This window comes from Elephantulus edwardii, unplaced genomic scaffold, assembly GCF_000299155.1.
Source record: "Elephantulus edwardii isolate Elephantulus edwardi_28Jun2011 unplaced genomic scaffold, EleEdw1.0 scaffold00028, whole genome shotgun sequence".
NCBI classification, from domain to species: Eukaryota; Metazoa; Chordata; class Mammalia; order Macroscelidea; family Macroscelididae; genus Elephantulus; species Elephantulus edwardii.
Window position 1 is genome coordinate 1,828,011 of NW_006399778.1, and position 26,706 is coordinate 1,854,716.

At 45.2% G+C, this 26,706-nt stretch overlaps 1 protein-coding gene and 1 pseudogene across 2 annotated transcripts in view; both read right to left on the reverse strand.

Annotated features, from left to right (window-relative positions):
- Positions 1-741: 741 nt before the first annotated feature.
- WDTC1 (WD and tetratricopeptide repeats 1) overlaps positions 742-26,706 on the reverse strand; it is a 63,653-nt gene continuing 37,688 nt past the window's right edge. The window contains exons 3-15 of one of the 2 annotated variants that reach the window (XM_006883469.1): positions 22,320-22,366; positions 21,786-21,897; positions 18,934-19,121; positions 14,362-14,544; positions 13,468-13,562; positions 12,979-13,094; positions 11,167-11,242; positions 10,483-10,588; positions 8,183-8,356; positions 4,948-5,183; positions 3,200-3,374; positions 2,102-2,294; positions 742-939 (exon numbers count right to left, since the gene is read on the reverse strand). In XM_006883469.1, coding sequence (XP_006883531.1) covers positions 742-939; positions 2,102-2,294; positions 3,200-3,374; positions 4,948-5,183; positions 8,183-8,356; positions 10,483-10,588; positions 11,167-11,242; positions 12,979-13,094; positions 13,468-13,562; positions 14,362-14,544; positions 18,934-19,121; positions 21,786-21,897; positions 22,320-22,366 — 1,899 coding nt within the window. Of the gene's footprint in view, positions 940-2,101; positions 2,295-3,199; positions 3,375-4,947; positions 5,184-8,182; positions 8,357-10,482; positions 10,592-11,166; positions 11,243-12,978; positions 13,095-13,467; positions 13,563-14,361; positions 14,545-18,933; positions 19,122-21,785; positions 21,898-22,319; positions 22,367-26,706 lie in introns of both variants that reach the window. The other variant, XM_006883468.1, reaches the window with a different exon arrangement.
- Positions 16,974-17,863, reverse strand: LOC102845523 (annotated as a pseudogene).

Here is a 26,706-nt window from a genome sequence, read left to right on the forward strand (position 1 = left end):
GGAGCTCTGGCAGAAAGGTCACAGTGAGGCCGAGGAGCGCCCGGGAGGAGAACAGCTGCTGGCCGCCGTAGTGTGGGAGGGCTGGCATGGGTGGGTGGGATATGGTGCAGGGTCCCACCTGTGCCAGGGCCCTTGGGAAAGGCTGAGCCCCCAGTGAGAAAGATGTATCGCCCAGATCAGAGCTGGGGAGGGTGGGGTGAGGATGCTCTGCTGGCAGGTGGCCTGGCCTGCCCACACCAGGGCTCCCAACCTCCCTTCCGCTTCCACCCCACACTGGTGGCTCTGGAGGGAGGGTAGGACCCTACACCTTCCTTTTCAGGACCTTCCCTGAAGTCCAGAAGAGAGCTAGCAGGCTGAGGGGAAGAGTGGAAACAGGTCAAGGCTAGCCCTTACTGCCGGAATTCCACCCCCTCCCTGCTGCCAACTGAGTAGGGCAGTCCTTCAAACAGCTGCAGCCCTTTGCCTCCCCAGCTGTGGCAGGAGGGAGTAAGAGATAGATCAGAGTGGGGCTTCCCCTCCTGCTCTTCCACTTGGGGCTGGGACAGTCAAGGGGTAGTCAGTCTAGTGTCTGAAAGCCACCAAGTTGTAGTCACCCCCACCCCCAATGCCAAACAAACAAAACAAGGGAAATGAAAAAAACAGGGTTGGGGGGAAGACAAACCAAAACAGAACACCCTGACCTCCTGCCCAGGGCGGAGGGTCCAGCCGGTAGCAGGGGCTGGGGACCAGGGCGAGGAGGGTCTAGCTGGGCCGGCACTGCACCTGGCCCTCAGAGCTGTCCTCATCATCAGAGGCCCCAGCACCCCCGCTGCTCAGGCCTGTGATCCGGTAGCCCATGTTGAGCAGCATCACCTCCAGCGGGTCTGCGTTCATGCGCCGCTGGTTGGCCTGAGAGGCGCCCTCCATGTCTTCCACAACACGGCCTGTGAGGTCTTCACTCTGTGGGGTTGGGGGGAGAAGAGATGGTATGTAGGGGGCACTGGGGTGCATGTGTGGGAGGGTGGGGGGATGTAGACTAGGTTATGTGTGTACATATATACAAAGCAGGAGCTGTACGGAGCAGGGAGTCCTTGTACTGGAGTACACACAGGGTACAATGGGTTGCAGGTATGGGGGACTCACATGAGGATCTATATGAAGGGGAGGACATTACGGGACACACATCCCAGGATACTGGAGGAGACTGGTATACACAGCCTTAGGGAGCACCTCGGTTGTCACACACAAACCAAAGGCAAGGTCTTGTAGAATTCTCTCTTTAAACTCAGAATCATTGCCACTGAGTTGGAATAAACTCATTACTGACCTTCCACTGGTTTTCTGGATTTGAACCACCATGTCTTCGGGTTAGCAGTACAACTCCCTACTGACCCACCAGGGCACCTTCCTCCCTCTTTAAGGCAGAGCAAATTATGTTTGGGATCAAATATCCACCACTGACTTTTGTTTTGTCAGCTGAGAAGCTGGAGAGGATGGGACAGAGGGACAGGGAGGTGCTGGCCAAGTCTGCCTGCCTCTCCATGTTGGAAGTGGATAGGCACAGGCTGTCCTGAGTGTTCCTGGAGTCAGACATTCTAACAACACCTTTTCTTTAAATCTTACAGCAATCTTCTGAGGTGGTACTTCCCTTCCTATTCCCAGAGTCCAAATGATAAATTTGGGTCAGAAACAGTTAAGTCCTGTGGGCAGTACATGAAGGAGACCCGCAGACTCCAAAGCCTGCATACAGCCCGTATGACTGAGGGGCTGGCCCCGCACAGCTTCACGGACACACACAGCAGCAAAAGGTCCCCAGTAACCTCTGAGGACACTTTTCATGAGGCATCCCTTCTGCCTCCCCTGTCTTTGGTTATAGTTTCTCACATGAGTCTCTTCCGTGGCGCTAGCTCAGGCTATGCTCCCACGAGGGCAGGAGTCCACCCTGTCCCAGCTTCCCAAGCCTCAGTGCTCTTGCTCCACAGCATGTGAAGCTTTGGAATCCATCATGACAGTCTTTGCCATGACAGCTTCTGGTCACTTTTCTGACTCACGCCTTCCAGGTGGAGCCTGGAACAGGGTTTCTTTACCTGTTTGGCTCAGGCCACCTCAGTGGAACCCTCACCTCTGGCCGGGGATTCCAGAGCCGTACCACTGGGTCAATACCGCTGGTGGCCAGGAAGCAGTAGCTGGGATGCGGCTGCAAGCAGTTGACAATGGACTCATCTCCCTGAAGCACTCGAACCAGGTTTGTGGTCTCCTTTTCCCAGATGAAGAAGGAGCCATCGTCAGAGCCACTGATGATGTACTGAGCATTGCTGGCAGGGGGCAAAGGGCAGGGAGGTCAGGTAGGGTACTGCTCTATAGTCTCAAGTGCAGAGGAGTAGGGAAGTCTGGAGCCACTCACATCCCTTTATTCTGGGGTCTTTGCCTGACTCAGAACTCCCAAGCACATAATCCTCTCCATACTGCACAGCCCCACTCACTGTTCCCTTAAACCCAGAGTTATGGGGCATCTGGGTTTCTCAAAGCACACCATAACTTTCCTGGGTGTCGGGCAGGTTTTCCGCCTTTGAGGCCTCTAGAGCATCCTTATCTAAGCCTTCACTGACAAATGCTAGCCTTCCTGGATCCAGACTTCTAAGTTCTACAGTATGCAGTTTCCTCATGCACTGTGACATTTGAAGCAGACAATTATGATTCATGTTCATGCACTGCATCTACCCGAAGAGAAAGTACAAACATCTACAGAGGTAAGTTGAGGGTGGTGATATCTGAGACGTAGGCTATACCCCTCAGTCCACAGGGTACAGTTCTGAGCTCTGATTCTGTTATGATTCCCAGCCTCGGAGGGCTTGTACTTCATATCCCTGGTAGAGGGAGGCACCAAGCATCCAGATAAAGAACCACACAGTCTGACCCATGGAGGCAGAGGGAGGAGGTGGTAGTGTGAAGAGGCATCCTAGGCCGTGCACTGGATACTTCTGTTATCTCATTAGTCCTCATTATGGTCCCACAAGTAGTTAGGACTAATTGCACTTTACAGATGAAGAAACTGAGGCTGACAGAGGTGAAGCCATTTGCCCAAGGTTACAGAGGCAGCGCTGGGGTTGGAGACATTTCTAAAATCATGAAGCCCTCACACCACCTCCTTCCACCTGCAACCTCTTGCTGATGACTGGGCTGTGCCCCTCCCGCCTCCGGCCTCTTTAGGGCCTCAGACCTGCCAAAGAAATTGGCCTCCTTAATGTCTGTGGTGGTGTTGCAGTGGCCACAGTAGCGGAACTGATAGTCATAGCTTCGCTCTCTCAGCACCATCTCGTCCTCTGAGATGGAGTCCTTGCGGCTCGTACTGCGCAGGCGGACTGGGCCTCCACCACCAGCTCCTTTCTTCTCTTCTGAAGGCAGAGATTAAAAAAAGATGAGTCTCCTGTCTCTCACCTGCCCTGTTATCTCTTTCCTGACCTAGGAAAAGGTTGTAGGGGAGAAGCATCTTTGGCTTTGGCTCCTGAAGATGTTTAAAAGGAGACCCTTGTTGCCAGGGTGCCAGTACTTAAGTCCCTTAGTAAACGCCCTTGAGCACCAAGGATGCACTCACTCAAGCTCTGTTCCTGTGGACGTTAAGATGCAGGAAACAAAGGCTCAGGGTCTGGCACACAGAACCTTGAATGGGTGACTTTCCAAAAGAGTCATAGCTCTTCCCACCTCACACCCCCGCCTCCCTTTTTGTGTACTGTCGAATCAGATAGGACTGGCACAGGAGATTGTCCCTCTGGAGCATCTGGTGGATTTGAACCACACACCTTCAGGACTGCAGCACAACTTCTTGCTACTAGGCCACCAGAGCTCCCTAGAGTCATAGTTCTTATGACAATAAGGTTTACTCTCTTATCTTCTGGAAGATAGTAGTTGAGGGACTTGGGTTAATATCATACTACTTTCTGACTTCCTTCAAAGTACCTTTTGATTCCTGCTTCAGGGTCTTTGCACATGCTGGTCCATCTGCTGGGAACTCTATCTTCGACAGCCATGCTTTATATCTAGTTAACTCCTCTTTTTCATCCTTCAGACCCCAACTTAAATCTCTCTTTTTTAAAAACCTCAGACTGCCATTAACCCCTTTCATACATACCTATACCATCTCCTCAGAACACTCCCAGCTATTTCTCCCCCACCCCATGGGTCCTTCCCTAGGCTGCCAGTTTCATCAACAGAGAAATCACTGCAGACCTGGACTGTATTCCCAGGGCCCAAGACAGTGCCTGCAGGCACTGTAGGTAGGTTGAGAACTATTCAGTAAACAAATGAATCAGTCACACAGCTCGCAAATGGCAAAGGGGAGAGGTGAGGCTCCTACCTGCTGTGGACCAACACTACTGTTATCTAGTGCTCATACAGTACAACAAAGGAAAGTGGTGCGGACGGGCTTCAGATGCTCTCTGTGCCGTTAAGGCAGCAGGTTCTGGGAGGCTAGGCCTTTTCCAAGGTCACACAGGTACCACAATAGACCCAACGCTCCACAGCCCATGCCCACGGCACTTCTATCACCCTGTATTACGTCTCTGCTGCACTCATACAAACTGGAACAAGTTCAATGACCAGCTGCTGCCCCTTACTTAAATAGCCAAGTGGAGAGGCCAAGGCCCTGTCAATGAGCAGGTGCAAATGCCCAAATGGAACCCATGTGGCCAGTCTGGGCTCAGCTGATTCCTATCCTTAGTACCAGGCACTATACCAGGTGCTTTAAACATGTTATTGCTAATCCTCAATAGAAACTCTGAATAGGAGATGCTATCATTCCCCTTTGGAGATAAGGAAAGCGAGTCTTGAAGAGATCAGGTGACTGTCCTAAGGTCACAAGGTTTCAGATTCAGTATCTGAAGCCCAAGTTTCTAGAACTATGTTCTTTCCCAGAATGTCACACATCACTTGAAACAGAGTGGCAGCAAGCCCGCCTCCCTGCTCACTCACCACCATCGTTTTTGGAGAAGAGGGCAGCTGTGATGTCGCGGCCCAGCGCATCACAAGCACTGCTGTGGGCCTGCTCCGGGAACTTCCCTTTGAAGTCATCCAGGCACTCCAGGGCCTCAGCCACGTATTTGAGCTCAAAGAGACAGCGTGCCAGGCGGAAGTGTGCCTTCAGGTGGCATGGGTTTAGGGAGATGGCCTTGAGGCAGTCTCTTAGAGCATCATAATGGTCACCATCCCTGTGAAGGCAGGAGAAAGTGACTTGGAGGTCAGGCCACATGGCAACCACTGTTTGCTCCACTGTCAGTGGTGCCCTCAGTCACCCCTGACAGATCTCATGGTGAGGGAACTTGGCGATAGAGAGAATCTTGGCTCAATCCTGCAGTCCCTCCCTAAGAGCTAGAGAAAGCTAGAGGTAAGCCAGGAAGCACCAGGGCTTGGAAACCGGCAAAAACTGGTGTCAGGATGCCCTCTGCTGGGCACAGAGTGTAACTGCACCCACTCACCCCAGGCACCCGCAGCTCTGCAGCAGAAGGCCTGGCATTTTGCCCACCTCAGGCTCCCCAAGCCTGCCTTTTCTCTTCCTCCAACCACCTCCTCAAATCCCCCCCGGCTGGCCTTCAAAGCCATGTCCGAGGCAGGGGGCCCTCAAGGACAGTTCTGTGGTCTGAGGAAGCCAGACGTGCCAGGCTGGGGATTCAGGGTCTGACCAGCAGGCAGTAAACCCTTAGCCAGACCCCCGTCTGTCCTGGCTGACTGATCCACAGCAGCTGTGGCCTCTACCTCCTGGGGCTGGAGGATGGGGCCTGATGTCTGGCAGAGTCAGCTCTCTGGAAGCTGATGGCGCGAGGGGGTGTGAACGCCAGGAGCTCCAAATCATCCCCACTCCTCCAATCTCTCTCCGGAAGCATATGGATGAAAGGAAACAGGAGTGGTTTTTTGAGGTGGAGGAGGGGAGAGGAGTATGGAAGAGGTCAAAAGAGAATCCCCTGCTTTGCCCACCGTGCACAGCCACCAGCACCCTAGTTCTGCCTCTTATCTGGAGAGCCAGGCAGTTTCGAGGAGCCACTTCTCTGAGCTTTGGAAGCTGATTTGTATTTTCCCTGCTGGTCTTGGGGTGGGTCTAACATCCAACTGTGCCAAGTGCTCCTTAGAGCCAATGGTCCTTCCACCAAGGGCACAGGTCACAAGCCTTCGGCATCTGGTCCAAGGAGGACTCACATAGGAGAGTGCTTCCTGACCCTGTTCTCCTGCATATTCAGCCCTTGCAGCAGCCTTGCAGAGACCACCAGGAACAGACAGCTCAGCCCTGGTGGGGACAGGTGGGACAGAGGCTAGGATGCTGTGGCCTGCGTCAGAATGAGTGGCTGTGACGAAGGGGCAGGCGCTGCTTGGAAACCCAATTACTGCCTGCAAGGTGCCCCTGAGAGCTCCTGGGGAGAAAGAGCCGGCCAGAGACCAGCCAGGAGCCAGGGGTGACAGCTCCCACTGTGCCCAAGAGCAGATGGTAGCCCTAGGGAGACTGGTCTGGGACAGAATGTGACATTCTGGGGGTCACTGGCAGGCATGTGATGATAGTGAGCAGGCAGGCTGGCCCCAGGGCTCACCCATCTTAGACTTGCTGCCAGATCAATCTCCCTGAAAGGACGGCCCTCATCACAGCCCTCTCCTGCTCACAACTCTTCAGTAGCTGCCCATCATCCATTGAATCGAGGCCAAACGCCACCGCTCTGCATTCCAAACCCTTCCCAGGCCGGCCCCAGGCTACCTCACAGACTCATCTCCTGCCAGTCCCTTCCTGAACCCTCTGCTTCAGCCAAATGGATTTGTTGTTCTGCAAACAAGCTCTTCAGTCAGTCCCCCACCCCCACGCCTTTGTTCATACCGTTTCGTTTCATATCCCTGGAATGTCCTTCCCCCACAGTCTTCTCCTCTCTCCATCTCCTTGTCTAAGCCTGCCCACACTTAAAGCCCATTCAGACATCACATCTTCCTGACGCTTCACTGAGCCCTACAGATTCAACTTTCCCCATGCCCACAGCACTCTACCTGAGCCATTCCTAAGACAGACTGCTTCCTGCTTTTTATGCTGCACTGTGTCCATGTCTACATCCCCCGTCCTAAGGCTGAGCACAGAAGCCTAGAGTGCAGAACTCTGTATTCCCCAGCACATAGCTGGAGTTCAGAGAACATGTCAAGGGCACACATAGATTGGGAAATCATCAGTCTCTCTTAGCAAGTAAACTGGAGTAAAGCTGAGCTCACAGACTAGTCCCTGGACAAGAATCACCGCCTTCTACCCAACAGTTTGGACAGAGATGCAAAGCCTTTCAAGAGGTCCCAGAGCAGTCATCTCCTGGGCTTGGATGCACCTGAGCCCCTGGCAAACTTCTGAAGCCTGTGAAGGTAGCTTCTTCCCAAACTCCCACCCACTACCCCTGCTGAGTTGGGTGGGTTTCTTAAGCTTCTCTCTTTGGCCTGCCTGGTTACAGCCAGACGATGGCACACCAGCTGTCCTGTCTGTCTGGGCAGAGCCAACGGATGCCAGACGGAGCAGAAATGGCTGTGGGCCCAGCTCTATCCATCTCTAGTCCTGGCCCTGCCTGAAGGATGGGGGTCTGCCTGCCTGCTTGCCTGCTGGTGCTTGCAGGCAGAAGGACTGAGGCTCAAATACCCTTCAAAGAGGGGTTCTTCAGGCTACAGACCTACTCCTTTATCACCACTCGTTCTACCCCTGCATGACCCAGCCAGCTTATTGTGCTTGATCCAAAGCGTGTATTAACGGCCCAAGAAAATAAGCCTGAGGGACAAGGAGCTGCAGAACCAAGTGAATTCACCAAACCTTTCCTTTTTACTTAGTGAGTCTACTGCTCCTTCAATGATGAGTCTAAGGCCCAATTCTCTTACAACTGGAATTACCCATCATTCTCTCCTACTTTCCCTGTGGCAGCAGGACCTTATTAGAACTACTTTGTGAATACATCTCTGTTCCATTTAACTGAGTTTCCTTGGTACTCGAGACTTCCTAAATCATGGATCAGGCACTGTCTACCTCATCCTGGAGGCTCGAAGGAGAGGCTTGTCCAGGTTAAGAAACTCTTAAGAGGTAGCAGGGTGGGTGTCACTGCTATCCTCCCTGGATGCCTTACAACTTTGGCTCTAGCATGCCCACTGCATTTTGGATCAGTTGAATTGTCTCTCATCCTAGACTTGAGTCTTCTCTGTGGTGTCCACTTACCACTTGCGCTTCATATAGGCAGCAGCTCGGTTCCCATAGAGCATGGCATTGTGAGGGGCCCTCTGCACAGCTTTGCTGTAGAGCTGAATTGCCTGGGTCCACTGCTGGCAAGCAAAAGCCTCATTGGCTTGCTGTTTCACATGCTCCAGGTAAGGGGGCAGCTCTACCTGGGGGCTGTGGATTAAGCAGAGCCAAGTTAAGGCAGTCAAGGAATGTTAGGGTAGCGTAGAGACATCTATAGGCCATTCCTAAGGGTCATCAATGTTCTTCTTTTTATTATTATTTTTTAAAACATTTTTATTATTTTTTTTTGTGTGTGTGTACCATCAGATCAAATCTGACCGGTACAGGAATAGATTGCCCCTCCTTCTCCAGCAGAGCCGCTGATGGATTTGAACACGAACCTCTGGGATTGCAGTACAGCTTCTTGCCACTAGGCCATCAATGTTTTCTTGGATCTGAGATCTGCATTGCCCTCTGGGAGAGAGAACCACTGTTCACTGGCCAAGGTTACTATCAAAGGCAATAGGTCTGTTTCCAGACATTCTTGCCTTTGGGGCCAGATTAAAAGCAGGAGTAGAAATAAAGCTGCCTTGGATAAGTTGAAAGGGAGCTTAGGTGGCACAGTCTACAGGGAGTTGTGTTGCTAATCCAAAGGTCAAGCCTCTCTGGTGGTTTGAATATACCAACAGGAGAAATATACTCCATGGGAGAAAGATGGGTAATCTCCACCTGTGCAATTAATAGTCTTGGAAACCCAGTGGAAGACCAGTTATGAGCTGGTTCTGACTCAAGAGCAAACAGAGAGAGAAGACATGTGTAAGGCAATTCTTCTCCCCCCCCCAGATAGTTCCTCTGTGTGCAGTCTTTTTTTTAAATTTAAACTTATTATTAATTTCAGTAAAAATTTACAGAGACTTTGGATTTCCATTCATTTATTGTTGCACTTTTCTCCCCTCTCAACCCTCCCCCCTAGTACACTACCCTCTTGGAAAAGTAAAAGAAAAATTATTTCATTGTTTTACAAACCCTCCCCCAGGTTCACTCCACCATGTAGCCTTCGCTCTAAGACACCTGTCATGACAAAAATACCTAATCACATATCCCTTTTAAGCAGTTTTCTCCCTCATCTGTTTCAATGCAGTATACATTACTGAACCCATCTTTCTCAGTCTCCCCCCAACCCCAAGGTTAGTCCTGTTTTACAACAGTGGCACCATGCAGTATTTGTCCTTTTGTGACTGGGATACTTCACTCAGCATAATGTCCTCCAGAGTCACCCATTTTGAATAATATTGCATGAGTTCCTTGTTTTTCAATGCAGCATAGTATTCCATTGTGTGAATATACCACAGCTTCTCTATCCATTTGTTTGTTGATGGGCAACTCCTTGCTATTGTGAATAAAGCTGTGATAAACATGGGTGTGCATATATCTGCTTGGATGTCAGTTATGGTCTCTTTGGGGTATATTCCCAGTAGTGAAATTGCTGGGTCAAATGGTATCTCTAGGTGAGCTCTGGTGGCCTAGTGGCAGAAAACTGCACTGCAATCCCAGAGGTGCATGGTTCAAATCCACCAGATGCTCTGCTGAAGAAGGAGGAACAATCGCCTCCTGTACCAGTCAGATCCAATTTGACGGTACACACATAAAAAATAAATAATTTTTAAAAAATGGTATCTCTACTTGCAACTTTTTGAGAAAGCGCCAGCATTTGTTGCTTGCTGTTCTGTTAAATTTTGCTATTCTGTCTGGGGTGAGATGATATCGCATAGTTGCTTTAGTAAGGCAATTCTTAACCAAACTGCTAGTATGATTAAATAGGTAGCTGATACTGCCTGTCCCAGCCACCTGTCTGCACAGTGAGCTGAACTTTAGGACTACTCAGGTCCTCTTCTATTTCTCTCAAGGGTTAGAGAGTTTGAACATCTCTGAATCAATCATTCCTATATACAAAAAGCCCCACAGAGGTCTTAACAAAAATATGCTTATAGGATGGTAAAAACTTTGGTGGTGTCCCTTTTGGAGAGAGCTCAGTGCTAAGAGGCAGCTAGTCCCCAGGCCTTGACCCTAGTTACTACCAAGGGACCAGAGCTTCAGTCTGAGGATGGCTGGGATCCTATCAGGTAGCAGCAGCACCGGAGCACTAGTCTCCCTTCAGAATCTTTCCCCCCCACCTGTACCTTCTGGAAGATAGTCTGAGGCAGGAGCTGGCAGGAGGCATATAGGCCATGCCTTTCCCTCTAGTCTAAATGGTACAGTTGGGGCTAGGAGGGCTGCACAAGTCGGGCTGGCCTCACCTGATGTGTCCTCTACTCTCTGGAAGCCGGAAGCCATTGCTGTGAAGGTGTAGGCCGTTTGACACACCATTAGACACACCATTGGTGGACATCTTGCCATTCTGTACTTCTGATAGAGGGTGGGGGGGAAAGGAACAGCAAGAGTTTCAGGAGGAATTCCAATTTCCTCCCTTGGCAGATTGCTAACTTCCATCACATTGTTGGTTCCATTCTCCATGAGAAATATTCATTACCAGAAAGCAAGTTCTTACAGACCAGCAGATGATAAGCATAAAGAAAAGCCTGTGCGCCCTCTGCTGGCTAGCAAGGGACACAGCTTCAACTTGGCATTGCTCTGAGCTGTGTCGGGATGAGAAAGGTTCCCAAAATAACTAGTCTTAAGAAAGAAGTCAGAGAAAGGGAAATTAACTTCTTCAGGAACTTGAAAGTCACGGAAAGCACCTGCATTTTCATAGGGAAATTTAAAGGGTTCTAATACAAACTCCTCTGATGGCCTTCACTGGCCTTTTATCTTCCTTCTTACTGTACAGAGGATTTTGTTTCAGAGTACTGATCCTTTTTGGTAAATCATGGGCATAGACCAGAGTAAGACGTAGACTTCTCAGAAAAGGCAGCACATACCCAAGTTCCCCAGCCCCATGTTAGCAGAGATACCATGAGAGAAGGGCTAAGCCCTGTACTTACCCCCTGAGGAGTGGCATTTTCTAGGCAAGAGGAAGGTGTACGGCCTCTGCTTATATGTCAGATCAAACAAATAGACCTAAAATTGAGAGGTCAGAAGAAAAGATGGAAGCTGTGAGGTAAGAATGTAGTTGGACCTCTAGTAAAGCATTGGTGGCTCTTAAGATCAGAATCTTGGAACACAGTGACTACTGAGTATAAAACATGGGCTTCTAGACCACTAAACCAGGACAGGAGGGGTTCCCAGGGAGTAAGCTTTGGGCAAGAACACCTTCTGAACACCTGGCCTTAAAAGTAGCCCTAGATGGTCTCCTTAAATCCTTGAAATACTGTCATTAACTAGAATCACATGTTTAAAGTGGCAAGGTCCTCAGAGGTCACAAAATCAAATGCCTCATTTTACAGATGAAAAAAACTGAAGCCTCAGTGGAGCAAGTGATTTTCCCAAAGTAATGCTGATAGTTATGGTGGTAGGGAGTTGCACTGCTAACCCAAAGTCGATGCTCTCTATCTGTTCAAATCCACCAGTGGCTCTTTGGGAGAAACATGGGCAATCTCCTGTGTGATTTACAGACTTGGAAACTCACTGGAGGATCAGTTATGAATTTGTTCCAACTCACTGGAAATGCGAGTTTTTCTTTTTTAATAATGAAGTATTATTTATTATGACTTAATATTTACTGAATTCTTACTCTGTTCTAAGAACTTTGCAAAGTACTTCATCCTTTGCTGGAACCACTCCATTAAATGTACGAATATCTATACCATTGTTTCCATTTCTCCAGGGTCACAGATGCATGTGGCACAGCTCAATTCAGGTCTGTGTGATACCAGATCCTGGCTCCTAACTACTCTGCTACCCTGCCTCCCTTTGATCCCTGTCTGCCTACAGGCCATGGGGCAGCTCAGCTCTCTGAAGCTGCTCCTATTCTGAGCTCAGGCACTCACCTATTCTCCACCCCTTTTCTTTCATCTATAATTGTATCTTGCTTTGTAATGCCACCAACTGTTTCATTTACTATCTTGCCACTGTCAGCCTGGGGATGGATCATAGTTCACATTTGTCCTGGTTGTTTAGTGCCAGGTATGTGCTCAGAAAGTGTTTGTAGAAGGAATGACTAAATATCCTGACCAAGAATACACCAACAGAGGTTTAGCAACCTGCCATTATCAAAGAGCACTTCCCAAGGCTGGTCCTAAACCACAGCCTAGCTGCATGTGTTGAGCCCCAGGAACTTCCTCCCAGATTCTCTTTCTGCCCTAGGCAAGAGCCGAAACCCAGGAGGCTAGAATGTTCATGTCCACAGGCATAGAGCCACTTTCGTATCAACTCTCCTCTGTGTCTTCTAACTTGAGGCACCTCTGTTATGGGTATAAAACAAGATTAAAGTGTGCTTTGTTCTCACTTATTCATAACCACCACTATTGAGTACTCCCATTAATAAACACCTGAAATAGGGAAGGCACTGAATAGTGGGTATTCCACAGACATTTTCTTTTAAACTTTACCAGTTTGCATTGTAGGGATACTATTTTAGAAACAAGGAACCTACAGCTCATATAAATAAACTTGTTCAACATCATAATGTATATAAACAGTAATAAAATAGCAACTTAGTATTAATGGGGGAAAAAAGAGAGAAAAGACCAAACCAGGAAACTCTCTAAAAGTCCCTCTCCTATATTTCACAGTAATGTGAATTCACAAGAAGCCTGTTTCTCTTGTCCAGCCTCATGTCAGTGGAGATGGGGTGCACAGCTTTGGCTCTTGGATATAGGGTGGGTGTGAGAACCACTTCTCATAGTCAGACCGACCTGCTCCCCTCCCATGTTGACCAGCAGCTCTGTGCCATTGGGGCTAAAGGTTACATAGGTGGCAACCAGCACTCTCAGACGGTTGTTGTAGTCAGGTAGCTTCACTGGCAGATGACCTGTAGGGGGAAACCCAATCATGCTAGTGTGAGAATCCCAGCCCCCACCAAAGGGGAGAGCTGCTGTTTAAAGTTTTATCGATGATGCTAACAGTAAACTTGATAGCAACAGCAGCTACAAAATACCAAGTCCTTACTGTTACGTTAAATACAACAACAGCTTATGTTTTATATCATTTAGTAAGGTTTGGGGAGGGGGAGAAGATTGAGGGAGGGGAATAAAAAAGACTAGGGCTCAGTAATTTGCCAAAGGACTGAGATTAAAACATAGTTCTAACTGTAAGTCCCTTGCTCTTGACCACCACACTCTGCAGCCTCTCCTCACTGCCTTGACAATGTTACGCACACAGGCAGGAGCTGGACTGAACCCTACCTGCTACGTAATACTGGACTGCACCATCCGGAAGGGGCTTCTGCCGGTCACAGAAGGTATGCACACCTGCTGAAGGGCTCTGCTTCATGCTTTTTCTGACAGGAAGGAAATTCATACAGGTTATAATTCCTACTGCTACCCTAAAACCCACACTCCATAGAAGAAAACCAAGGTTTGTATCTCTGAGAGATAAAATATCTTACTAACTTAAACAACCCTAAAAGTCAACCACCTAGACAACTGTGGACATATATTTTACAGTTTTTGCAGAGTAGACCTGCAATCTGTTTTTATCCTCAAGACCAACATCCTATTATCCCTATTTCACAGATGAAGAAGCCAAGGCTCAACACTCTAAGCCATGTAGCATTCAAGAGAAGCTGTGGTCCTAAACCTACAAATGGAAGGAAGCAGGCCAGACATTCCTGTGTCTGTCCTGGTCCAGGAGTCCACTGAAAGCCCAGGATGGTGGAGCTGATCCGTCTTGGGACTCCCGGGGGGATTCTGAGTATATCCTACTTATGTTTTTAAAGAAAGAATACAATAAAATTATATATATGAAAAAACTATGTGTGTAAGATAATTCTATACAAACAATCATAGCATTCAGAACAAAGGAGGTAGCTGGAAATTTTCTACACAGTGATTTATGTTAGGTGATGGGGTTATAGGCAATCTCTATATTTTTACTATTCTACAAATCAAGCAAGAGCTAAATTTTTTCTAGTTACAAAATTAAAAAACTAAACACAAACACCAAACCCTTCACAAAAAGAAAAAAGGGCACAGAAATGAGGTGAGGGGGCAGCAGGCTTCTATGGCTTACCCCATGGGTCACTGCCCTGCCAGTCTTGAGGCAGTAAGCCAATACAGAGGAGGCTAAGCTATTCATACCTGTGGTTATGGATCATGCGAATGTCATAGAGCCTCACAAAGGGCCCACTGGCCCCTACTGCCAGGCAGTTGTTGTCCTGGGGGTTGACGGTGAGGCATTTGGCCTCCACCAGCTGGCCACAGTACTCTGTCAGGTCAATCAGCACCTCCGAGTGTTTGCTGTTCTCCCGAAGGTCATACTGGCTGTGAGAGAGGGGACAGAGTTAGGGAAATTGGTCCTTGTGTGCCTATTCTGGGAGAAGTCAAGGCTTTGTCATGTAAGGAAATTGAGAGGGGCTTTGGATTTCTTTGTAAGCTGTAAGAATGTCAAAGATTATTTTCATTTTCTGAGTGTCCATTAAGTGCTAGGAACAGTAGGAGGCTTTCAACACATTCTGTTTTGTTCTAACATAATCCGTTTTTGTAGATCCTATTTCCCCTTTCTTTATAGATATCAATATTATTGACGCTAGTACTACTACTATGAATATTACCAACACTTGGTGAACATTTATTTTGTATCTATCACTTATCATCTTGTTTTACAAACATTACTTAATTAAATGTTACACCATCCCTTGATACCATTAGAAAACCAGTCACAGAAGTTAAATAATCTGCCCAGGATGACACAGAGAGCACAGAGTTAGGGCAGACTCCTAAGAAGGCATTTTTGACCACTCTACACAGCAGTTTTCTAATCTAGTTTAGGAAACAAAGGAAGTGTAGAGGTGACAGTAAAGAGAACCTGGAGAGCATTAAAGGCTACCTAGAGGGACCCAGCATCGGGCAACTCGAGCACACCTGCTCTCTGACAAGACAGAGTACCACTCGGGGGGAAAGCAATGCCAGAAACCTGCCCAGCAGCTGCACGCTCTACCCCACCATGATTCTGCTGCCGGTTTACAGGTACATTCAGAAGGGGGTGAGGCCCATCACTCATGGACTGACCCACTTCTTGGCTAGACATCTGCAATCATCTTTCCTATGCAAAATTTGTATTGTGGTGAAATATGTAACACAACATTTGTAATATAACCATTTTTTACACATAATTCAATGGCATTAATTATATTCACATTGATGTGCAACAATCACTACTATTTCCAATTTTTTTTAGGTTGGTTTTTTTTTAAAAATTATTTTGTGTGTGTGTACCGTCAAATCAGATCTGACTGGTACAGGAGGAGATTGTTCCTCCTTCTCCAGCAAAGCATCTGGTGGATTTGAACCGTGCACCTCTGGGAATTTTTTTCATTACTCTTAACAAAAACTTTGTACCCCTAATAATCTCTTCACTCTTCTCTTTTGTCCTAAAATACAGAAACATTACTCTTCTGCTCAAAAAAATTGCAGATTCCTTACTATTTTTCACAGGTAAAGGTTCAAACTTCTCAAGCTGGTTTTCAAGACCTGCTTTCACATACTTCTCTAAATTTTATTCCTCAGTTTTTCAAACCTGGGTTATTACAATTACAGAACTCCTTATCCTGTACGCATCACATTTATTCTAGCCTTCACATACTCCGCTCATGCCAACAAGTCTTCTGTGCTTTTCTTGACCATCCAAAGGCCCAAGTGGGACTCAAGTTCATATTTGGCTAGGTGGTTATTTCTAACTGTGCCTATGGATCCTAGCCAACTCCCTAGTTTCTGAACTTCTACTCGCTGGCCTTGGCTCAGTCAAGATCATCAAACACAACCTAGTTTGGTCTACTAGCAATGAAATAATTTCTCTCTTCCTAGTATTATACTAAGATTTTAAATGCATTATCTCAATTTTAATGATCAGACAAATGAGAGAGATACTATGGTTATTCCCATTTTACAGCTAAGGAAATTGAGAACTAGTGGCAAATGACTTTCTCCTGTAAAATCCTGAGTGACAGAGCCAGGACCTGACCTGACACCCGGTCTGATTCCAGAGTCCTGTTTCTTACTAAAGTGTTTACAGCAGTTGGGCAGATGAGAAACAAATTCTAAAGTCACATATTAAGGCTGGAGTTTAAGAAAGGAAATGATTTCATTCCAGGCTGAAGGAAGGCAGAACACATGCTCTGAAGAAGGCAACAGTTCATTTCACCATGTGTAGCTCTCCCTCCTTCAGGTACACTCCCACTGGCAAACTGTTCAAGAGAACTTGTTATGTACCTCTACATGCCAGGTACTGTCCTGGGCTTTAGGGACACAACCAAGAACTAGATGACATGAGATGATCTAAGAGAGTTTACCATTCATCGGGGGATCTGGATGAAAAAGTAAACCAACAAGTACATAAGATAACATATGATAACACAACTAGAGATGGTGACTCAGATGATCAACCTGTGTGTATATAAAGAACAATTTTGGGTCTACTTTAACAAGAGTGGTCAGAGAAAATGCTTCTGAATGGTAACTCGTAAGGGTGAAAAAGGGTCAGGCACAGAACGAGTCCTAATAATGTTGCTCTCCACAAGGCCTGCCACAGTCCTTTTTCTCTAAGGTTTTAGGAGCCTGATGGTGAAGACTGGATTATTGGCAGGATTACGGAGATCAGCACACATTCAAAGTGTTATTGGCTGCCATCTTTTTTTTCTTTTTCTTTCTGCTGTTTTACTGGAGCCTGGGGCTGGTTCTGCCCCGTGGCTGTGTCACAGGTCAAACCAGGAGGGGACACCGCCATGCTGGGGATCCTGGCTCTGCTTCTGCTGCTCCTCCTTCATGAACTGCTTCTGTAGGTCCTCCTTGGTGACACCTTTGGGGTCTGGCTGCTTCTCAGGAAATAGGTCCGGGAAGGTGAAGGTCGCCCATGAGACAGCTGGACACAGGCGACCCTGTAGTCTGGCTTTTTCACCTGCACGTTTCTGTGATCTTGTTTCCTGCTGGAACCATGCTGCACCCGTATCCTCACGGCTGCCACCGGCACCTGGTAGATACTGTGCAGGTAGTTCCTGAGGTCTACCCTGGTCATCTCCAGTGGGATCTGGAACTGCACAGTGTTGTCAGGCTAAGCCTTGCCAGGCTGCATCAGCTGGATGAGGAAGCTGGTTCAGAACACTTGGAGCTGTGGCCCTCTGAGCTGGTACAGTGGGTACAGCACATTCAGCAAGTACCATGGCGGCTAATTACGGACCACGGCGGGGCTAGCTGCCATCTTTGACCAGGGTACGCATGTTTGTTTCCTACTCAGGTCAAAACACAACAGGCACTGCAATGAGTATGTAGTTTTTGCTTACAACAGCAATTATAGAGCTATTCTGAAGTAGTCTGAAGTCCTGATTATGTTAGAATGAACGATGGAAGGTAGCATTTGTACGTAATGCACTTTGATATTTAGCTGAGATTTCTGAAATATGGGGCTACTAGGGGTGTAGAACTGGTACTCAAAGGTGAGAGGATGAGACTGTCGTGCCCAAGGGGCAGAAGAACAAATTTGCTGGTTTTGAGGGTTTAGAGCTGCTCCTTAGATGGACTAGGAGAATGAGGCTGCCTAAAGGTGAAAGAGCAGAGGCCATCCGAGGGCCTGGAAGGCACTGCTCATGCCCAGGGCTGAAGGGCTCCCACTCTGAATAGAGAGGGTGTGACCAACACCCACAGTCTAGAAGGTAAGCCCATGGCCTTGATGGTCTCAGAGAAGAGTATTATTTTCAGGTCTTGAAAACTAATGTAATTTGCTTTTCTGGGTTTGAGTTTTGCTTGGTGTCTGTTATCCCTAAAATGTCTACCTTGTGCTTGCTCTGTCACTAGGAAATAGGGAACTTTGAGTCTAGATCTCAAAGATGAAAAGTAACTTTGCCCAAGGATGGATTATACCTCAAATCTCACTCTTAATTTGATTCAGATGATTCAGAAGACTCTAGATTTGGAGTTGACTAAAGACTTCTGGAATGATGAGATGGGGTGAATGAGATTTATATGTTGTAAGGACATTAATTTGGGGGGAGAACAAAGGATGGAATCTATAGATTGAGGCATGTTCTCTTAAGAATATGTATTATCAATCCCAACTTCTATGCTTTGTAGTTATAATCCCATCTGGAAATGGGTTTTGTTGTGGTAACAAGGATGGATTAGTGTAGAGTATATTTTGAGTCAATGGCTTTTGAGATAAAGAAGAAAGATGGGGTAAGATAGTATCAGGACTCATGGAAATCCAAGAAGCAGAAACTTTAGAGACAAAGACCTTCTTCCAAAGCCAACAAAAGGATATCTCCCCCCAAATTGGGCTGAATTTGGACTTCTTGCTTCCTAAATGCTATAGCGGGTGTAGGGAGGAAAATGTGCAAGAAGAAATGAATGGAAATCCAAGTTTTCTGTAAACTTTAGTTAAAATATAATTTAAAAAAAGTAAGTTTGTTTATTAAAACTATCCAGTTGTGGTGTTTCCACTCTAGCAGCCCTAGATAACCAGACAAGAAGGTAAGAGGGGGAGGGGGAGGGTGGGGTAAATAGACAGTCGCAGCTGAGTATGTATAAAGACAACTGTTGTGGGACAACAAATCAGACTGGAACTGCTGACTGAAAGAAGCTAGACCCACAGAAAGACATGGTAGAAAGGGGGCAGGTGGGATGGGGGAGCAGGGGAGCTCTGCTTGATGCCTTGGCCCTTACCGAATGAGTCCATCTTCAGCAGCACTCCAGAATGTGTTGGGCCACATTGGTGCTGTGGCGATGCGTTTCACTCTGTTTGTGTGGTCTCCAAACATGTGGATCGTCTCCTTTACTGTCAAGTCATGGACATGCACCTTGGAGTCAGCTGCTCCAGTGATCAAGATGCGGTCCCCAGCGTGCGGCAGGAACTGGTTAGAAGAGATCAGAAAAGGGATTAGGGGTAGAAAATGGAAGGCCAGCCAGGTCAGTGGACTAGTCTAGGTATCAATACCACTTTTTCCTCTCTAAAACAGATTAAGGAAATAGGCTTCCCCAAGCCAATTCAATAAAAACCCTTTGCACCCTGAGCAGAAGCAATAGGTTCAAAGGTCTAATTTAGGATACATTGTTTCACTTTGCTGGAGTGGATCCATGCTAACTTAGACTACTTGAGAAATCCCTTTATTCTGATTCCTCTCCAAGTAAGAACTAATTAAGATCGTAATTACAGCTGCTGTTACAATTCAGTAAACATTTACAATGTGCTAGATACTGGAGTTGGGTACTTGATCTTATTGATACCTCAACAAGTTAGCAGTTGCTATCCTCAATTCCAACTTATGGTGACCCCCATGTGTGTCAGGGTAAAACTGTGTGTGCCACAGGGTTGTCAATGGCTGATTTTTAAGAAGAGGACTGGCAGGACTTTCTTCTAAGGCACCTCTAGGTAAACTCAAAATGCCTTACTTATTTTGTTAACAGTCAAACACCCTCTGTACTACCCAGTAACTCCGGATAACAAAGTAACTGAAAATTCAAGTTCAGTACTAACATTCAGCATGATAGTTCAAATGCAAGTATTTTGGATTCCATGTGCATATTGCCTCATAATATAATAACTGGGGAATGAATAACAAATACTTCTAATAACTTTAAAAGAACCAAGACTTTCAGTGCTTTAAGGACATAAATATTTTAAAAGTTACTCCTCATAACAAGAGCTAGATGGAATATACAGAATTGTTTTCAAGAACAACCAACAGTCTTTTATTCCATCCAGAATGATGATACTCAATGCACAGTAGAAACAAACAGGTGAGTCTATTACCAAGGGCCTATACGGCTGCTGATATATTCACCAAACCCAGTAGTTGCCACCAGGGGGAGCAGGTGGGTTCAATATATTTATGTGGTTATCCTGTGTCACTGAGTTGGCTAGGACTAGTGTAGTTAGGTGAGGCTATTCCTTTTAAGGGATGTCATTCTTAGAAAGACAGAGGGTCAGCGAAGGAGAGGAAGACCCTCAATGAGATGGACTGACACAATGAGTTTAGCAATGGGCTCCCGTGTGTCACAATGAGCATGGTACAGGGTTCAGGTCAGCTGTTCATAGGGTTGCTATGAGTCATACTTGATGGTACCTAACAACGTGACCCCATGAGCATCAGATGAGAACATTTCCTGATTCTGTGGCATCTTTACAGTCTCCACTATGCTGAGATCATTAATATACACTTTTTTTCCCTTTTCAGTCAAGGAGGTTGATAAATATATAAGGGCCTTGCCCTTACTATCACAGGGTGTATCAAGGGAACATCAAATGGTAGTGTGTGAACTCAATAATTCTTCTGTCCTCTATTATGCTAAACTGATGGTTTAGGTTTCTTCCCTGACTATACACCGACTCAAAACTGAGCCTAAAATATTTCAGGGGCAAAATGAAGCCTTTGTTTGGCCATTGAAGAGGTGAGTCAGCATTGTTTTGTTTCTCAAATAAGACAAGTTATCTTAGGACAAATTGCAACAACAGAAATTTCTCTAGGATTTAGTCTCTGGAATAGTAAATGAGATTCAGAACTCTAAGAGGCGGCAAGATTTAAGCAAATAAGTAGGTTTGTGTTTTTTTGTTTTGTTTTGTTTTGTTTTTAAATTACTTAGGTTACTCCCAATTCTTTGCTATCGTAAATAATGCTGCAAAAGCAAGGATGTGAGTATGTCAGTTTGTGTTGCAGCTTTTGGGAAGTAAGCAGGTCTTGGGCTCTCTAACCATCCTTCTTGTTCAGGAATCTTCTAGTTCCTCTTGATTATCAGTTATGAAAATACTACATTAACGAAGCTTTCCAAAAGACAATCTACTCTCAAATGTTATGCATTATCAAGTCTCAGAGCTTGAAAGGCCCTTAAAGGTTATTTCCTCTAACCTTCCACTAGTAGATGGACGTATCCCAGTGAATGGAATACTTCAAGGTTAGGATACAGAGATATTTTCAAATCTTAGGTAATTCAAGTATTAGAGAATTCATCCTTGAACTGAGCCTACATTTGCTTCTGTTCTGAGACCATGAAGAACAGGTTTCATGTCATGTCTACATAACAGGACTTAAATGGTCTGCAGATATTTCTAACGTCCACTTTCCACTGTTCTTCAGTTCAAGTCCTTTCCAACAACAAATTAGTAGATTAATTTCCTACAAAAATGTGGTCTAGTTAAAAACATCTGTGCTAGGTGCTGTTACTAAGTTCACTCACAGAATTAGAGTATCAACCCTACACATGGTTACTTTCTTTTTACAGATGAGAAAACAGGCTCAGAGAAGTAGGTGATTTGTCTGATGCAGACAGCTGTCAAAAGGCAGATGAAGGAGTCAAGAGTCAGGTCTGCCTGCTTTTCAAAATCCACTATCACCACCTTTAGATCTGACTTCTTGGTTCTAAGAGAGGAAGCAGAGTATGGAAAAAGAAGAGGTTTTCAGGAATCACCATCAGATGCTAAGATCCAAAAAGTATGTGATTCCAGGGGTACATGGGACACATGTACCAACACAAACAAGCCTACAGCCCAGTGACCCCCATTCACTTGTTCTGTGGCTCACCTTAACAGAGAATATATTTGCAGTGTGTCCTGTATGCATGGAGAGCAGCTTCTTGTGGTGTAGTGGGTCCCACACAATTGTGTGCTGATCATCGGATCCAGAAGCCAACAAGCTGTGAGCACAATGAGAAATTCTGACCTCTCTTCAAGCTCCCAAGTTCCCTCTCCATCCCACAAAGCCAATGATAAGGATTGAGGCCACAAAGGCCTTGAAGGAGAGCAGATGTTGTTGAACTTAAGGTTATCTTGGAAACATTGGTTGATTCTTTTCTATTTAAGAATTTTCCAATATTTCTTCAACACTCTGGTTTTAGTTAAAAAAAGCAAGCTATGGATGGTCATCCAACCCTCCATCCATCTGGGATTAATTGCAATTGTGTGTTGAAATTATGGACTATCTTTAGGAACACAGGAGAACAGGGATTTTCATTTGGGTTTGTCCTTATCTTTAGTTTTACCGAGAGGAATGCAAACCTTTTCCTAGACTCCTCAATTCTTTCTCCAGCACCCTCTAGGTGTTCCTGCACATACTTACTCTCCTTTCTCATTCCATTCGAGACAGTTCACACATCCTGAGTGACCCTAGAAGGGCAAATAGAAGGGACAAAAGAAAGTTGGTTAAAGGTCCTCTTGGGGAGCTCAACATAGAGCAATGGGACTGAGGAGGTAAATCAGCCTTTCTAGTTCAGTTTTCCCAAGGTGCATATGAGTGACAAACACTGAATTAAATTGCCTAGCATTCTACAGCATGTAAAATATTTTTTCATATTAATGAGCTCACTTGATAAGTTCCTCTAATGATTGAGCACCTCTAAGCTATTAAGGGTAGATGCCTAGGCAGCGAATAAAGTAAAATGCTGGGAATATGTTGTGGTAGTGTTGATTGCCTTCAAGTCAAACACGACTCATAGTGACCCTATGAACAAAAGGCCTAAAGCATTTATCAAAGTTCATAGAGTTTCCAGAGGCATGTTATTTAGGAAGTGGATGCCACTCTTGATGGTTGAGCACCTCTAAGCCATTAAGGGTAGGTGCCCAGGCAGCCAATAAAGTAAAATGCTGGGAATATGTTTTTGTTGTGGGAATATAGTGGTACAGAAAACAAAGTGTCTACTTATATCATGTAGGTGGAACCTAGTAAAGTAATTGGGACAGAGTCTTGATCTTGGTGCTCTATACTGAGAAACAATTTAGCAGGAGATGCTGAAGTTGAAAACATATACAAAGAGGAATCACGAAGACTCATGACAAACATAGGGCTCTGAGGGAACACAATCTGTGAATAAGCATAAGGTATGAAGGGGCAGAAATTAATCTTGTGTGGTTGAAAAATAATAGGTTACTTTTGTTGTTAATGTGCTGTTAAGCCGACTATAACTCATAGTGGCCTTATGAACAACAGCTCTGAACCATGCCCTTTCCTGAGCCAGCCTCATCGTTTCACACACCTGACCCCATTGCCACAGTCACTGCATCTATCCATCTCATCTAAGGTCTTAATCTTCTGCACTGTCCCTCCACCATTCCAAGCACAATGTTCTTCACCAAGGACTGGTCCCTCCTGGCAACATGCCCAAAGTATGTGAGATGGACAAACTGGTTTCACCCCTTTTAATACAGACATGTTTGTTCTCTTGGTAGTCCATGGTATTTTTAATACTCTCCTCCAGCATCACAAGTCAAAGTCACTGTTGCTATTATGTGCTTGTGACTCATACTTGCTATTTCTGACTCTCCTCACTATATGTATTTTATCACTTGGGATGTTCCCAATTCTTCACTACTGTAAACAATGCTTCAATAAACTTGAGTGTTGAGTATGTGTGTCTGGGCTGCAGCTACTCAGAAGTAAGCAAGTTTTTGTTTTCTAACCTGCCTACTTGTTCAGGAATCTTCTAGTTAATCTTGTATTAGTTATGAATATATTACATTAATAAAGCTTTCGAACCAATCTTTTGGAAAGCTTCATTAATGTAATATATTCATAACTAATATTGGTTCAGAAATGAGTTTGTGAGCCTAATCAGATACAATGGGAATAACTGCTAAAAGTTTCTAAGAAAAAAAAAGTTTTCTCTAGGGGAATCAGATAAGAGTATTTCTAAGAGTTGCAATACTTAAAGATTCTAGGGGCAAAACATTGAATGGTGCAGGAAGAAAGAAGATGGAAGGAAAACAGAGTCACTGTACCCAGAAGCATATTGGTTGGCAGGGAACCATTTCAAGAAGTAGCATATGATCAAGAACTGATGGTCATGAAGGAAGAAATCCGAGCTATACTGATGGCACTGACAAAAAATAAAGCCCAGGAATTGATGGAATACCAATTGAGGTGTTTCAGTATACAGATGCAGCCTTGGATGTACTCAGGAATTTATGCCAAAGTATTTGGAAGACCTAGCCAATCAAAAAAAAGATTTGTTCCACCAACCTCTGTTCATCTTGGGCCGCTGTTACGGCATTTGACCCCCAATGGCAAAGCCAACAGCAAACTCAGATTACCTCAGTAGAGCAAATTGACAGAAGAGTGCTGTACAAATAACTTAGAAGAATATTCCTCCAAAATGAAGTAACACTAGGCCCTTGAACCCCTAGTGTACAATAATAATAATTATTATTATTTAAAATAGGAAATATACAAAAAATAATCTAGATGTTATATAGCAAAATCACAGGAAAGAATGAGTTTTACTAATGTCAGAATTGACTTAACATAACAGACTGAGGTTTGTTGAGATTAAGGACAAGTCACTAGACTGAGTAAAATAAACACGATAGCTATTTCAGGTAAAAAAAGATATTTAACATTCCAAAAAAATGTGATTAGAGTACAGAAATTATTGAACAATATCTTACCAAGTAAAACCTTAAAAATTATTAAAAAATGGCTGGAGCACTAAACAGACAAAAGCACTGCCAAAAATTCAAGCTAGATTCAGAAAATGCCCTTCAGCAAGGTGTATCACTGCTGATGTCATGTGGATAGCACTGAGAAGAATTACAGACATTTAAACGTGTTCATTTGGAACCTGTAGCAAGAAGCAGTGGTTCAAGTAGAACAAGGGGCTACTGCACGGCTTAAAATCAGGAAAGCTGTCCCTCAGGATTGTATACCTAGTCAGCCTGGAGGGTGAGGAAATAATTAGAAATCTTGACTCTATGAAGCAGAATGTGGCATCAGGATTGGTGGAAGACTCACTAACAACCTCAGTTATGCAGATGACACCATTTTGCATACAGAAAGTGAAGAAGACCCTCCTTGCAACATGCCCAAAGTATGTCAGATGGAGCTCCAGAATCCTTGCCTCCAAGGAGCAGACTGGTTTTATCCTCTCTAGGATGAACCTGTTTGTTCTCTTAGCAGTCCATGGTATATTCAATACTCTTCTCCAGCACCACAGCTCATATCCATCATTGAGAAAAAAAAATCTGATGTTATAATTTTATTTTAGTTGGATCAACACCACCCCCATGATAGCAGCAGTTAAGAAATCAAGGGTGTGACACTGGAAAAAATCTGTTGTCAAGGATCTCTTTAAAATCCTAAGAGCAAGGATGTCAGTCTGAAGATTAACATTTATCTGACCCAATCCACGGCATTTTTAATTGCTCTATATGCATGCATGTGAAAGCTGGACAACGAATAAGGAAGACTGAAGAACTGATAGCAGCTTTGGGCTGGTGATGAGTATTGAATATACCAAGGACTACCAAAAGAACAAACAAATCTGTCTTGGAGGCAATGCAACCAGGTACCCCTTAGAGACAAAGATGAAGAAACTCTGTCTTATATACTTTGGGTATGCAATCAGGAGGAGCAGTCTTTAGAAGAAGTAGAGTTTCAGTAACAGAGAGAACCACCGTCATTAAGATGAATTGACACAGTGACTGTAATAACGAGTTTGAGCATGGCAGAGATTGTGTCAGATAGGCCAAGGTCTCAATTTGTTGTTCAGAGAGTTGTTACGAGTTGTAGGCAATTCAACAGCCCCAAACGACAACAGCACCAAGAGATGCTCCTGCCCTGCTCCCTAGAACTTGTGAATATGTTACTTTAATGGCAAAAGTGACTTTACAGACGTGATTAGAGTTAAGGACTTTGAAGGTGGGGAGATTAGTCTGGACTATTAACACTGTTGTTGCTAAGAGCCACTGAGTTAAATATGACTCATAGTGGCCCTATGAACAACAACAGACTGGAACTCTGCCCTATCCTGTATCACTCTATCTCTGACATATTTCAAACCCATTGTTATGGTCACTGTGTCAATGTACCTCCTCACTAAGCCTCTACCTTTCCCACTATGGTCTCTTTTTCCAAGGACTGGCCCCTCCTGGTAACATGCCCAAAGTATGTGAGATGGAGTTTTACCACCCTTACCACTAAGGAGCATGCTGGTTGTACTTCTTCCAAGACAGATCTGTTTATTAATGAGATATTCAACACTCTTCTCCAATACCATAATTCAAAGGCATCAATTCTTTTTTTACCTATTTATTTAAAATTGCAGAACCTTTTCCAGTTGCAGAGAAGTAGAGCATGAAGGCATGAAAGAGACTTCTTTTGCTGGCCTTTAAGGCAGAGGAAAGGGCCCACAAGCTAAGAAATACAAGAAGCTTCTAGAAGCTGGAATGTTAAAGAAATGGCTTTTCCCCTGCAGCTTCAAGAAGAAACACAGCCCCATCAATACTTTGACTTTGGCTTGGTGAAACCTGTACCAGACTTGATAGATAGAATTAGAAGATAACTCATTTATGTTATTTTAGTCCACTAAGTTTGTTGTGACTGGAATGCAAAAGCTGGGAACAAACAAGAAGATTCAGTAATTGGAAAACATGGACTCGGTAACAGAAATGGAGCTGGAGAGAGAATGATCGAATTTTGCACAATCAATGACTTATTCATAGCAAATACATTTTTT